The 15210-nt window shown below is 36.3% G+C and overlaps 1 protein-coding gene across 3 annotated transcripts in view; it reads right to left on the bottom strand.

Moving 5' to 3' along the window:
- Positions 1–15210, bottom strand: part of Mlf1 (myeloid leukemia factor 1) — a 26529-nt gene that overhangs the window by 8000 nt on the left and 3319 nt on the right. For 2 of the 3 annotated variants that reach the window (XM_021158484.1, XM_021158485.1), the window contains exon 2: positions 7303–7450. In XM_021158484.1, coding sequence (XP_021014143.1) covers positions 7303–7450 — 148 coding nt within the window. Of the gene's footprint in view, positions 1–719; positions 765–7302; positions 7451–15210 lie in introns of all 3 variants that reach the window. The other variant, XM_029475670.1, reaches the window with a different exon arrangement.

The following is a 15210-nucleotide window of genomic DNA, read 5'->3' as shown; positions in this document are numbered from 1 at the left end:
TTAGTCTATGTCTTTTTATCGGGGAGTTGAGACCATTGATATTAAGAGATATTAAGGAAAAGTAATTGTTGTTTCTACTGTAATCATCTTGATAGAAATGAAAAAAGTCTTAAAAAAGAGATATTTGTGTCTCTCTTTAGTTACTGATTAATCATCAAGAGATTGGATTTTCCTCAGGAATTTCATGGTGAGAAAATAAAAAAGGCTGATGCCTGGTACTGACCAGTGGAGGAACCTATCTCCCAGAAAAAAAAATCACATAATTATGACAAATTGTCAGATTACTTGGCAGGAGGGACTGGAGTTGATGAGACCACATATTGACTAGGACTTCTTATAAATCCATCTTCCCTCTATTTCCATCAAAATCCCACAAACAGACCCTGAAGATGGAGTTGCAAAGGTCCATGGATCTCTCAGTTCTTCCCAATGTGGTGACATCAAATACATCTCTTCTTTTCAGCTTTCACTATTCCTTGTCTGTTTAATGGCCCACTGAAGATCAATGGGCAAGCTTGGCTTGTCAGTGGCAACCCTAACAACTCTGGCCGTTAGTTTAGAAAACCCATGTCTGAGCATTCAGGCACAGGTAACAGATTTCTAGTACAAAGCTTAAAAGCCATTATGGAAGTTAGTGAGATGCGTGCAGACTCACTCTGCTTGAGTTAGGGAGAGTATCTGTTAAAAAATATAGCTAAAGTAATTTTATCGATACAAACCATTCCACCAAACCTTCCAAAAGGCACAAGAGAAAAACTTGTTGCCTAAAAAAAAAAATGCAATAAATTTTGGCTGCATTTATTATATGGGCATAGCTAAAATATAAAAATTCATTGTAGCTCAGAAGTACCATTGTTACAGAACTTTTTAATAAAAAATACTCAATGTGTACATTAAAAATTATCTGCTTATTACTCACTGTAGCATTCGACTGGCTGAAAAATAAAGAAGCCTAAGTATTATTAAAAATATGACTGCCGGCATGGTGGCGCACGCCTTTAATCCCAGCACTTGGGAGGCAGAGGCAGGTGGATTTCTGAGTTCGAGGCCAGCCTGGTCTACAGAGTGAGTTCCAGGACAGCCAGAACTACACAGAGAAACCCTGTCTCAAAAAACCAAAAAAAAAAAAAATATATATATATACATATATATATATATATATGACTATTTTAATAAGGAAATTGAAAGAAAAAGTCTTTTGTCTAGACCAAGACAAACATTTCCTAACTGATTAAAACAAAGGATAATGACTAGGATTAAAGTATTTTCTGTTGCCATTACAATTTTTTAAAAGATCCACTACTCCTTCCATAACCAATTAAAACAAAAATATTTAATTACATTATTATCATTTCCAAATAAGTAGATATTGTTTAGTTTTAGCCCAGGGACTGAGTTAAGTGACTGAGGCTCATATTTTACATATCAAAGCAGTCCTGGCCTCCAGGTTCTCCCAGCATCTCTCAGTCCATATTTGGCATACCCTGTCCCCAACTCTGACCTTTTCAGCTCTGGGGCTGGGCTGCCCTTTCCTCAGAGCTCTTTCCTATATAATCCATACATTTTGCTCTCTCTCTCTCTCTCTCTCTCTCTCTCTCTCTCTCTCTCTCTCTCTCTCTTCTCTTTTCTCTCTCTCTGCTGTGATCGCCTTTTCTCTCTCTCCCCTCCCTTCCCATCTCCCCAAGGTGATTCCCCTGGCCTCAATCCTTGGGGCCAGTGAACTCGCCTGAAAGCAGTGTCCCAATAAACCTGCCTTTAATATAATATAATGTGGCTTGAATTGGCTCATTTCACCAGTGGAGAAATAACCTATCAGATGGTGCCAAAACTCAAGAGAAGTTGAGTTCCCATCTAGATGGCCCGGGACTTTCCCGGCCACATGGGGACCACTTCTGTCCCTCTATCCTTCTGTGCTGGATACATTTCTTAGAACTTCATGAGAACCCATCACCAGCTAGCCTATTAGGGTTCAGGACCCTCTGGGCTCTCTCTGCTGAGAATATTCAACCTTTTTTTTTATTATTATAAATGAATAAAGGACACCGTAATTGTTCATGACTACTTCTTATTGACAATGGGGTGCAAAAAATTGACATTGGTGTGGACAATAAGCTGGAATATTGCCCAAGTCAAGGAAGGTTGTTTCACTGCTGTTCAGTTCTGTGGGCCCATCTGCAGCTAGGAAAGTGCAGGCCCAGTAGAAGTGTCTGTCTGTAGTGTGGGAAACTGGAGTACCTGTGGGTAATTGTTTGGAGCATTTCTGGATGCAGGTTCTGAGAACACCTGGTTGTTAGAAGACAGTAGTTTAGGGAAAGAAAACCTTTTCTGGGGGAGGGGTGTATGTTTGAAACATGTAGGCCCATGGTCTTGGTAGTTAGAGGAGGGGTGGGGAGTTCCAGGATCAAGAAAAGGGAAATAGATTCACCCTCAGGAATGGGCATTTGGAGAAGGAAACACCTGTGAGAGGTGGAGTCAAGTGGATTGCCTGAAGCTTACAAGAAATAGAAATACAATTGTATTGGTGCATCCAACATGTTTCTGTTCTAAATATACATACTTTTATAATTATTACCGTACAGATATTTTCATTTGATGCCATCCCATTTGCCCAATTTTGCTTTGGTTGAGTACTATATTTCAAGTATTCAGTAGATATGTGAGCCTGTTCTGTACCTGAGGACAGAGCCACAAGGTAAGGACCAAAACACAAGCCCTCAGTCACCAGAGAAGGAAAGCACCCCCGCCCCCCACCACACACACACATGGAATTAACAGCCTACCAAAACTGTGAGAAATAAATGTCCAATGTTTAAAAGCTATTCAGCCTAAAGTATTTTGTTGTATCAGCCCAATTATATGGGAAAATAAGGAACCAATAATTTTATATTTAAATTTAAACGTTGGTCTTAGACTTTCTTTTCAGAATTACCTTCCTAGTGACTTTGAAATTTCATCATGACATTTATGCAAGCACATTTCTCCTATGTGTCTTCCTCTTGATTTAAAGGAATTTTGGCAAGACAAATATAATTTGAATATTTATATGCAAATACCTCAAAATAATTAATCTTGCCAACTACAGTTTCACAAAGCGTTATCTCTTTATTTGGCTACATATTTTTCATTCCAGTTTCTGTTAAACATTTAGTGCTTTCAGTAAAAGTGTCTGTGAAAGTGACATTTATTTCTGCTCCAATAGGTGACCAATAAACTTAATGCTGATTTGTATAAACATCTTCAATATATTTCCAGCTGAATTATACACAAGTCTCATTTATATGCTAACAGTTAAGGTAGTAAGATTGTCTTTTCTTGCTTACTTCATGAAAGCTATAAGTAGCTTATTTATGTATATAAATTCAAAGAGATACATGCTTGCTATAGTTACAAAAATATGATACAAAAAGTATTTTAATTCTCAAATGATTTTCAATATTTATAATTAATGTGCTCTTACCTTGTCAAATTTTTTCTGATGTTAATTTTCAACTTTTAAATTTTTTTAACTTTTAAGAAAATGAATTAAACTAAAAGTTATATGTATATAATATGTATGCAACATTAATTTATAGTATTATAGCACTTATAAATGATATTATTTACTAATGTAAAGTAACTTAAGTATGATTACTCTTATTTGAAATGGCATATGTATTTTATTTACCAGGTTTTATGATGATCCAAACTATGTTTTCTTTAAGTTTATTGCTTAGAAAATATGAAAATATTTTTCTAGAGTCATGTAGAATTCTTTGAACTGGTCGACATGTTTACTGAATTCTAACTATATTTGAATTGCCAAGATCCACTTTAATAGGAATGCCTATGGACTTACTATTCTATAATTGCCATTCCTGAGGATAAAAAATAAGAGAGGTGTAACCCAAAATAGTTACCACACATATGTAAACGTCACTTTTTCTTTTACTGAATGTTTTTACATTCTTTTATTGAATGTTCTCCCATCCTGAGAATAGGCAGTTATAGAAGTTGTGGTTTGAAACTGTTTGACCCAGGGAGTGGCACTATTAGAAAGTGTGGCCTTGTTGGAGGAAGCATATCACTGTGTAGGTGGGCATAGAGTCTTCTCCTAGCTGCCTTAGGATCAAGATGTAGAAGTGTACCAGCTTCCCACCACGATGATAATGGACTGAACCTCCAGCCCCAATTAAATGTTGTCCTTTATAATAATAGTTGCCTTGGTCATGGTGCCCATTCACAGCAATGAAACCCTAATTCAGAAGTTGTTACCCAGGAATGGGATATTGCTGTGATAGGCCTGACCATGGTTTTGATTGGAGGAATGTAGATTTTGGAACCTGAATTTAGAGAGCAGTGGAATATTTTAAGTGTGGCCATCTTAGTGGGAATATAGAAGTTACTTTACTTTACATTAGTAAATAATGTCATTTATAAGTGATATAACTATAATACTATAAATTAATGTTGCATACATATTAAATACATATAACTTTTAGTTTAATTCATTTTCTTAAAAGTTAAAAAAATTTAAAAGTTGAAAATTAACATCAGAAAAAAATTGACAAGGTAAGAGCACATTAATTATAAATATTGAAAATCATTTGGTGCTGAGGGGGATTTGAACTCTGGGGCCCTGACTCAAGGGGTTTCAGAGATGAGGAAATTTCATATGTTGCCTGGAGATCATCCTTAGGTTTGGTGAAGAATGTGGCTGTTTTTCTGGCTTTGTCTGAAGAGTCTACCTGATGCTAAGGTGAAGAGATTCAAATTAATTGCATTGACAAAGGAAATCTCAGAAAAGCCCAACATAGACTATAGTTTACTCTCATGAAGAGTGTTTTGATCAAGTGTAGCAAGCTTAAAAGGTTCAAGTAAAGAAGGGGCACTGGGAAGTAAAATGGAGCTAAATTCTGTGTTCAAGGATATTAAAGGAAATTAAGGAAGTGGTGACTTTGGGGCAAGATCCCACCTAACTAAGCTAATTGTTTATGTTTTTGCAGTTGAGCAAGGGATAGTTATATCATGTTAAGAGTTACTATTACCTGGTTATTGTTACCTGCTTATTGTTTTCCTTTGGACTTTTAATATGGAATGAACTGCAGAACTGGAGGGCACACCTGTGATCCAGATCTTAAGGTTGGAAGACACATGCCTTTTATCCAGATCTGGAGACACAGTGGCCATGAAAAGGTTAGGTTCAGGCATATTTAGGTACTGGAACATACCTTTAATCCCAGGAAACAGAGACAAGCATATGTCTGAGTTCAGGGCCAGCCTGGTACAGAGAAAGTTCTAAGTAGAGAAAAATTAGGTCCACACCTTTAATCCCAGCATTCAGGAGACAGAGGCATAAGGATCTCTGAGTTTAAGGTCAGTCTACAGATAGCCAAGCATAATCAGTGATAGAGTTGGAAATCAGAAAGCTGGTGATGATGTAATAATATAATAAGGGGCGGGCCATGTTCCATCCTCAGCAAGCAGCAGAACTTGGCAGCTTTGGTCATGTGGCCCTGGTTTTAGAGTCGAGAATAGAAGGGCCTATTGAACAACTAATGCTGGTTAGCTGAGTTAAGAAATTAGCGGTGATTAAGAAGAGACCAACATGACTGAGGTAAAATCTTGAGGGAAGTGTTTTCTGAGAGCACAAAGAAGATGTGTTCTAGAGATAGCAAAGGTTGTATCTCATGCTGCAGCTGGACTTGGAAATGTATAAGAACTACTAAGGTGGTACTAGTTTTGAAGGTTATGAAGAGCAGGTGAGGCTTAGTACTGTGTGAGGCTAGGAAAGGCCATTAGTGAGGATACAGCCTCAGCTGCAGGCTTTTAGTGAAGCCTACTTGCAGTGGAAGACCCCAGAGTATTAGAGATGTCAGTACCATGGAATGACCACCAAGAACAGCAGCAGCAGTGGAGTAGAGTTAACCAGAGCCTAGAGTGCTACAGACAACAGACCTAGAGAAACCACCCAAAACCTTTGGAGGAGCTCAAAAGATCATGTGTGAATTGCAGACACTGGAACAAGAAGCTGTAAAGTTGAAGTTGCTCTGGAGACCCCAAGATATTACAGATGCCAGAGTCATGGGATACCTGTTGAGGAAAGCTGCAGAGAGTAGAAGCAGCAAAAGGGAAAGAAGTGTATTGTAGTCAACAAACCTGAAAGGAGTTAGAGATCTGAAGAGCTCTTTGACATCAGACATGGAGATGCAGAGTCTGGAGTTTGCTTAGCTGGTTTTTGGTCTTGCTTTGTTCCAGTATTTCCCCACTATGACATTTTGAAAATGTAATGTATATCCTGTGATGTTGGAAGTATGTGATCTGTTTTTTGATTTTGATTTTAAGTGAAGTTAAGTGATTACATGAATCTCAGAAGAGACTGAACTTTGGACTTTTAACATTTTTGAGACTGCTATAGACTATGGAACTTTTGAAGATGGACTAAATGTATTTTGCATGATGTGGCCCCCATAGACTTAAGTGTTTGAACAAGCCTGGGGGCCAGGTAGTGGAATGTGGTCGTTTGACTATATTTGGCCTACGGAGTGGTACTATTAGAAGGTATAGCCTTGTTGGACAAAATGGTTCACTTTGGGGGCTGGGGGAGTGTTGGGCTTTGAGGTCCTATGCTTAAGCTCAACTCAGGGTAGAAGAGGGAGAGTCTCTCCTTAGTCTGAGGAAGGCAGAGTCAGGCAGAGTCTCTTTCTAGCTGCCTTTCAGTATATAGAACCTCAGCTCCTTCTCTAGCACCATGTCTGCCTGCATACACTGCCATGCCTCCTGCCATGATGATAATGGACTAAACCTCTGAAACTGTAAGACAGCCCCAGTTAAATATTTTCCTTTATAAGAATTACCCTAGTGATGATGTCTCTTAACAGCAGGAAAACCCTCACTAAGGCACAAGTCTTCTGAAATGAAGATTAATCCAAGTTTTGAAGGTCGAGAGTGGTCCAATAATGATAAAACACCATACTAGATTTTTTAGTATTTAAACCTAGGAAGTATGTGGTACCAGGAGTCTTTGTTGGTTTTAGTTTAGCACATGGAAGGAAGGAAGTTATCAGAGAAGAAATATGTAAGAAACAATGGCTTAATATGGCTTGTAGTTGTATAACCTTATGATCCTAAACGTTTTAAGAGCACAGTGCAAGTCTATACCAATAACAATCTATTGTTCCAGGTTTTAGTTTTGGAAAATGCCTCCCCTTTCATATACTATTTCCATGATAGAAGTATTAGTTACACACCATCAGTATGTAACTTATAACATTTGTGTCACGTTTTAATAGAACTTTCTTGCTAGCTGTCTTTAAAATTACTTACAGTTAAGGAATCGTCGCCATCATCACGTTCTCGACGATTATGGGTTCTTCCTCTACCATCAGAGATACTGAGCAAGTCTCTTCCAAGAGGTTCAGAGAAACTTCTCATCATGTTGCGCATACTTTCTCGGTGTGCAAGAAAAGAATCACTGTTGAGAATACAGATGAATGGAAAATTAAATGTTATAATTTAAAGAAAACCCTGGCATATAAATACTATGAAGAAACTCAGGAAATAATATAATTGTTAAGAAGACAAAATATTACAATTTAGAAGAAGAGACTATTTAATAAAAGATCTAGTATTTATAATTACAACTATAAATATAAATGAAATCTTATCCTATTTGCTATCTACTATATATATTTATTATACTAATGAAATATATTTTTATTTCATGTAAAAATATGGTAAATATAAATGACCATATCATAAGTAATTTAAGATGAAAAAAGTCAGAAAAACATTTGTATCAGGTAAGACTACTCTGAGAAGTCTACAACATAATTCTATAACTGTAAAAACGTTACAAAAACACTTCTACCAGGAATCCATTTTGGGAAGTATACAACATAATTCTATAGGATTAATAAAGAATACTCCATGCTAAATATGGGCACCAAAGAACCTAAAAAGTTGTCTTTTAAAAGTGAGTGTGCACAAATAAATTCGGAAAGAATTCTCCTAAAGTAATCGTACTTGTTGGGGCTGGAGAAATAGCTCAGCAGTTAAGAAGTTCTAGCGGACTGGGGTTCGGCTCCCAGTACCCCCAGAAGACTTATACTTCTCCTCACTATACCTGCTTCTCACTGTATCTTCTATCTTCTACATACAGACTCCTGCACTACTGCACGCACACACACACTTTCTCTCTTAACAAAAGAGAACACTATTTTTAACTTTCCTGAGAGTAGACCATTGAAATACAAGCATTGAGAACCATATTTATGTTTATGAACACCATAAAAGTATAGATTATATCTGTATAGTCAAAGCCAAAGCCACAGATAATCTTTATAAGGCTAATTATTATTATTATTTCTTTCAGACCAGTTTTTTCTGTGTAGATCTGGTTGTCCTGGAACTCAGAGATCTACCCGCCTCTGCCTCCCGAGTCCTGCGATTAAAGGCCTGTGCCACTATGGCTGGCTGTGTCATTAGAATTTTAAAGTAGACTATACTAACTCTGTAGATTGCCCCTGGTAATATAGCCATGTTCACAGTATTAACTCAGCCAGATGTTCACATGGGAGGTCTTCTAACGCCTGCTTCAGTTTCCTCCTTTCCTGTTTTGAGGTTTTCAGTGTAAACGTCATTCCTTTCTGAGCTTTACTCCAAAGTGATTCTTTAGATAATTGTGAACACGATTGTTCTCCTAGTTTCTTTTTCTGTATGTTTCTTGTTTATATATATATTTAAACTTCTGACTTTTATATGTTAGTTTGCTGTCCAAATTGCTGAAAGTGTTTACCAGATCTAAGAGTTTTCTGGTTTTATGGTCTTTTCTTAAAGGATCATTGAACATCAACTTAGGCTAGTTTGACTTCTCCCTTTCCTACTTCTATCCATTTATACGCTTTGTCTTATTTAATACTTCACAAACTGTATTGGGTAGGAGTAGAAGAAGGGTATATTTTTGTCTCATTCCTGATCTTAGTGGAAATGGTTTGAGTTTTTCTCTGATGTTGGCTAACATGTTTCTTATATATAGCCTTTATTATGCTGATACATATTTCTTCCATTCCTAGTCTCTTTGGGACTTTTATCATAAACAGATGTTGTCTTTTCTCAAAAGCTTTTACTGTATGTACTGCAGTGACCATGCAGACTCTTTCCTTCAGTCCCTTTATGTGATCTACTTATTGGTTTGCATTAGTCTGACCTACCTTTGTATCTTAGGAATGATGCCAATATGAATATGATGATCTTTGTGAAGTGTTCTTGAAATTCAGCTTGCAAATATGTTCATGTTAATTTTTGTGTCTATGCTCACCATAGCGACTGACATATTCTCTGTTCTTAAAGAATAATATCTAAATAAATTCTTTAAGGTACAATCTAACAATCTTTGGAATTCCATTGTTAACTGTTGTAATGCCTCTCTTTTCATCACTAATTTCACTATTAGTGTCTTCTGTTTTCTTTGGTTAATTTGGCTGAGGGTTTGTTGATCTTGTGTCTTTATCTGGTCTTGTAGAAGAAGGTTTGACAGTATTCTTTCTGTCTTTATTCTACGAGCTAGCTTGAGAAGTACTAGTGTTAGTTGTACTAGTGTTACTTCTGGATCCAATTCACCTGGGCTTGCACTGCTTTTAGTTTGAAGATTTTTTTTTAAATTACTACTTTATTTTGGTAGTTGTTATAGATCTGCTTAAATTATTTATCTCATATTAATTTAACTTTAGTGGGTCATATGCATCAAGAAATTAATCCATTTTTATGTGACTTTTCTAATTTAGTGGAAAAAAATTCTTTAAGGTACAATCTAACATTCTTTGGAATTTCATTGTTATCTGTTGTAATGTATCTCTTTTCATCACTAATTCCATTATTAGTGTGTCTTCTGTTTTCTTTGGTTAATTTGGCTGAGGGTTTGTTGATCTTGTTTATCTTTTTAAAGTTTACTTATCTTTTTATAAGAACTCAATCTTTCATTGATTAAAGGCATAAGCCACCACCGCCTAGTGATAGGATTCTTAACATTCTCTTCTTTACTTCTTCAATGATCCATTCATCTTTCAACAGTCCTTTGTTCAATCTCCCTGAGTTTGTATATGTACTATAGTTTTTCTTTCTCTTGATCTCTATTTCTATTCCTTTGTTGCCAGAGATAAAACAATTGTTCCAATTCCCTATATTTTCTAGCACTTGATTCCTGTCCTATTATAAAATCTATTTAGGAAAGGTTCCATGGGTTTCTGCGAAATATATATTCTGTGGATATGTTAGCGTTTCTTGGTCTATGAGGTCATATAACTCAGATGTTCTCTACTTTCTGTTGAGATAACCTATTGGTGTGAGATATTTGTTGTTCTCCTGTATCTCCTGCAGTGTCCACCAATACAGTCCATGAGGCAAGTGGGACCAGAGACATTGGAAGCCCTGTGAGTATGTAAGGTGAATGACCACACTGGGACAGCTTGCCAGTAGGCAGATCAACTTTACTTAGGGTGGTTGAAGGCTTATGAAGTTTAAGGAGGCTGAGGGCAGGAACATCTGAGATGGGCAAAGGTCTTTGACTGGGGGTTAGGGTACCTGGCATATCTCATTAGCATGGGGAACCATTTCAGGAATCTCAGGGGCTGGCCAAACAGGTTTTGTCAGAAGTCTGGAAATTAATTCTATAAACTAATTAGTGTTATATGACATTCATTAGGTAGAGGCGAGTGTAGGGGCTTAGAATCCCCCAGACAAGGTCAGAGGAGTAGAAATCCTGCTAACAAAGGAATCTCCCATTTTTTGTACTGAGCTCAGAGGCTATCTGGTCATGGTGGACTTTGACTTTAATTAGCATAGTTTTCCCACAGGTATTGAAATGAAGTTTTACAGTGTTGGGTTTTTCTTAAAGTTGTGTGTGTGTGTATGTGTGCGTCTAGAATGGGAATATTCTCGTCATTGATTGCTTCCTTAAAGTCTATTTTGTTACACAAGAACAAAGATATCTGCTTGCTTCCTAGCCATCCTTGAAGCATTTTTCCCATCCTTTTACCCTTGGTTTGTGGCTATCTTTGAAGACAACAAATAGAAAGCTTATGTTGATCTTTTAATTAGAGACTTAAAACCATTAATACTGATAGGCATAGATTTGTTAAGTTTTGTCAGGCTTAGTATTTTCTTATTGCTAATTTGCTTAACTATTGTTTCAGCACAGCTACCATTTCCTGTAGACTTGTACATATTTATCTTTCTCCTCAGTCTGAATGACTCAAGTGTCTAAAGAGCTGCCTTAGTGATTATCAATCCCTTGTATTATGGAAAGCCTTTCTTTCTCTTTCTACTATGACAGATAGTTTTGCTAGCTATAATTACCTGGACTGAAATCTTCCAGAGCTTGAAATACACATTCCAAGCTTGCCTGGTTTTTAGAGTTTCTCCTGAGAAATCTATTTTTACTCTGATAAGCCTGTCTTTATATATGACTCGTGTTATTCTCATAACTTTAGTATACTTTCTTTGCTTTCCATATTTAATTTTTAACTACTTGGTATGAGGAGTTTTTCTGGTTTCATTGAGTTGAAAAACCTAAATATCTCCAGTTCCTGGATAAACACTTCTTTTCCTAGATTTGGGGAATTTTCTGTTATGATTTTATTGAAAACATGAAACTCTTCTGCATTCACAATTCATAGATTTGATCTTTTCCACAGTGTCCCTAGATTTTATATTCTTGTATATTTTCTTTGTATTTTCTTAATAATTTTTCTTCATAACTGAATTTTCCTACTTCATCCACCTTGTTTTAAAGCTCCACCATTCTGTTCTCCCCTTGATCCATTCTATTGATGAAGATTTTCACTGAGCTTTTTATTTGATTTAATGGATATTTCATCTCCAGCATTCAAATTAATTTCCTTCTCAATTTCTCTTTACTGAATTCCATCTTCAAATCTCATATTAACCTCATTTCATTCAGCTGTTTGTATTCTCTTGGAATTCATTAAAAAACATAATAGAAGGAAAAAGAAATAAAGAACAGAGAGAAGAAAATAGAAAAGAGAAAATGTTAACAGTTAAGCCTGCACTGGGCATTATATAGAGCAGAAATAGAAGCCGATGGGAGAGAGCTCGATGGGAGTAGTCTGAACACGGTTTCTTGCCTGCTTGCTGTTTCCAGTCCTTAAGTGTTCCTTCTTGGGCTCCCAGATGCAAGTCACATTCCTGAGTAATATCATTGGCACTTTCCTTCAATGGAAGGAGACAGTTCCCAAAACTGAGCCAATCCTTCTAGGATATACTCTAGATTTCTCTTGTTCTGTTCTGTTAAATATTCTATTAAACTTTACTATTAAAACTAGAAACATTTTGGCAAACACACCTTGTTTATAGCTTTTTATAGCTATATCTAGCTTCTTCTGGTTTATTCTCCCAAAGATTAGCCTGCTTGTTGTCCACCAATATAACACCCCCAACATTCTGTTTGAGCCTTTGTAGAAAATTATCTCCCCCAATTCTACTTCCCATGACTAGGCTTTTATGTTAGGTTTTCATCGTCAGGATGGAATACCTCACAGAAAGAACTTAAGAACGGTTCACTTTCCTCATAATTTCAGAGGTTTCAGTCTATTGTGGCAGAGAAGGGCAAATGCAGGAAAACTGCTCATTTTCAAAGTAGTGAGGAAGCAAGGAGAACACCCACATCAAGAGCCCTCTTCTTTGTCTCTTGCACTCAGTCTGGGCCTCCAGCCTATTTGGATAGTGCGAACTGTACTCACAGTGAGACTTTCACCTCAGTTAATCCTCTCCAGAAACGTCTCATAAACATCCAGAGGTGTGCTTTACTAACCTAGGCGCTTCTCAAGTCAAGTTGTCAATCCAGATTAATCATCACAGACTTTATCAGTATTGTTTGTCTTTCTCAGACTCTCATATAATAGAATTATATAGTATGTCATCTTTCACATCTAGTTTATTATGTAGCAGAATAATGCTTTTTATAATTTATCCCTGCTGTTCTACTCACCAAATATTAACTCAATCTAGCATATACATATACAAAACTATTCCTAGGTTTTTGTCTTTATAAATAAGGCTGCTACAACTATTCAGTGGTTTTTTCAATTTAAATTATTTGAGCAGTAATATCCTATCATTGTGATTTTCTACTTGTCATGTTTTTAAGTGATCAAAATGAGTGTGCAAATACATCCTATCCATTTAAAAACATGGTTTTTTTTTGTTGCTGATTGTTAAGTGTGTGTGTGTGTAAAATTATTTTTAAAAACCAACCCTTAGTCTTGCCCGTTCATGTAAAATATCAACCACACAGCTCTAAGTCTTTGTTGTTTTTCAGGTTGAGGTCTTTTTTATCTTTGTTTTGTTTTGTTTTGTTTTGTTTTTGAGATAGGGTGTTATGCTGCAGAGTCTGGCCTTGAAATCACTATGTAGCTGAGAATGGCCTTGAACTTCTGAACCCCCTATCTCTACATTCAGTGTCAGGATTGTGGGCATCTACCACTGTGCCTAATTTTATTTGGTTCTGGGCATCAATCCAGGGCTTCATGCAAGCATGCTACCAACTATGCCATACTTCCCAGCCCAGGCCTGTTTTTACTACAGATTATGACCTTGTACAGTACAGTCTACTTACAGCAATTTTGTTGTCTTTTCTTTCATCTCTTGTTAAAACTTAATTATGTTAGTAGTATAAATTTGATACTGGTGTACTAAGCAATTATTTAAATATGTGTGATAGACAACTACTCAAATGGTATTCGGTGGTGCCAAATTCCTGGTGTTCATGCTATCATGTAACCTCTTCTGTCCTTGAACATGAGCTAGACTTCTGGACCTGTTTTTTAATAAGTTGAATATAAAGGAATAACAGGATGTTACATTCAAAGTTATGTATTTTAAAGACTGAGTTTTTTCTTAGGTGGTCTCTCATGAACAATAGCTGGTACAGTTTGGGGAGAAGTTAACAAGAAGGACCTTAGAAACATCTTTTTCTAAATCAGTCAACAGCCACGTGAATGAACTTGAAAACGGATGCTCATTTAGACAATAATTGTGGTAACCTCACAGTTCAATAGACTGTAACCTTCTGAGACTTGACTTAGAACTACTTAATGAAGCTTCTTGATCAACAGAAGATGTGATATAATACTTTAAGATTCTATAAGCTACTGCAGCAATAGATGTCTAATACACATTACAAGAAAAGGGTCTTAAACTACAGGGCAGCTGAAAAAGGGCACAGAAGCTAATGAGAACTTCTGACCAGCAGGAAAACATATTCCCAGGTTCTGGGAATATGGTTATCTTTACAGAAACCATTATTCTGCCTACAACAGACACGTTCCTAAAATAACATTGTTTAAAATGATTTCAAGGAAAACCATCAATTTCTGCCAAGTCTGTATTTGGTTCTACACTTTGTTCTCTCTTTGTATTTATGCAAGTTTAATGACTGTTCTGCCATCTCCATTCTGCTACTAAGCTTACCCAATCAATCTTTTTCTTTCAGATGTAATTTTCATCTCTAGAATTTCTATTTGATATATAATATATAAACAACATATTTACACACATTAGAGATAGACAAGTTACATATAAAATTTCACTTTCTTTGTTGAGATGTCATATATTTTTATTCATTATAATTATATTTTCCTTCACATATGGGGCAAAATTATAACTGCCTTAAATTTTTTTCTCATAAATGCTAATATTTGTATGAGGTAATCCCTAATAACTTCAGAATAAGTCTTTTATATAGAAATGAGTCAGATAAAGTCAACATATAGAATGTGCCTATTATGTTGTACAGGTTCTGAATTTTGTTATATTCTTCAGGAATGATGAATTTTTTCCTAAGCAGGTAACTAATGTGGTTGCCTTAGAATTCAAATTCTGTCTTAAATGGGGGACTAGATCCTGCTTTATTCATGTATCCTCTTCAGTAAGCTGCTCACTGAGTCTGGTTCATGCATGGGTGGTTAATCCTAATACAGATTTGTGCAGAATTTATATACAGAAGATCTGTCTAGTTCTCCCTTCCAGGATGCTGGACATTCCCACTCTCAGCCCCACCTTTCCAATGATCATAGTAGCACTGAGCTCTGTCCTTGGTTCTTATTAGAAAGACTTTTGAGTGGATGGACCTGGAGGGCATCATCTTGAGTGAAGTAACACAATCACAAAAGAACTCACACAATATGTATTCACTGATAAGTGGATATTAGCCCAAAA

This window comes from Mus caroli, chromosome 3, assembly GCF_900094665.2.
Source record: "Mus caroli chromosome 3, CAROLI_EIJ_v1.1, whole genome shotgun sequence".
Lineage (NCBI taxonomy): Eukaryota > Metazoa > Chordata > Mammalia > Rodentia > Muridae > Mus > Mus caroli.
Note: the sequence above shows the minus strand (reverse complement) of the source record. Positions and strands in the feature narration are given on the sequence as shown.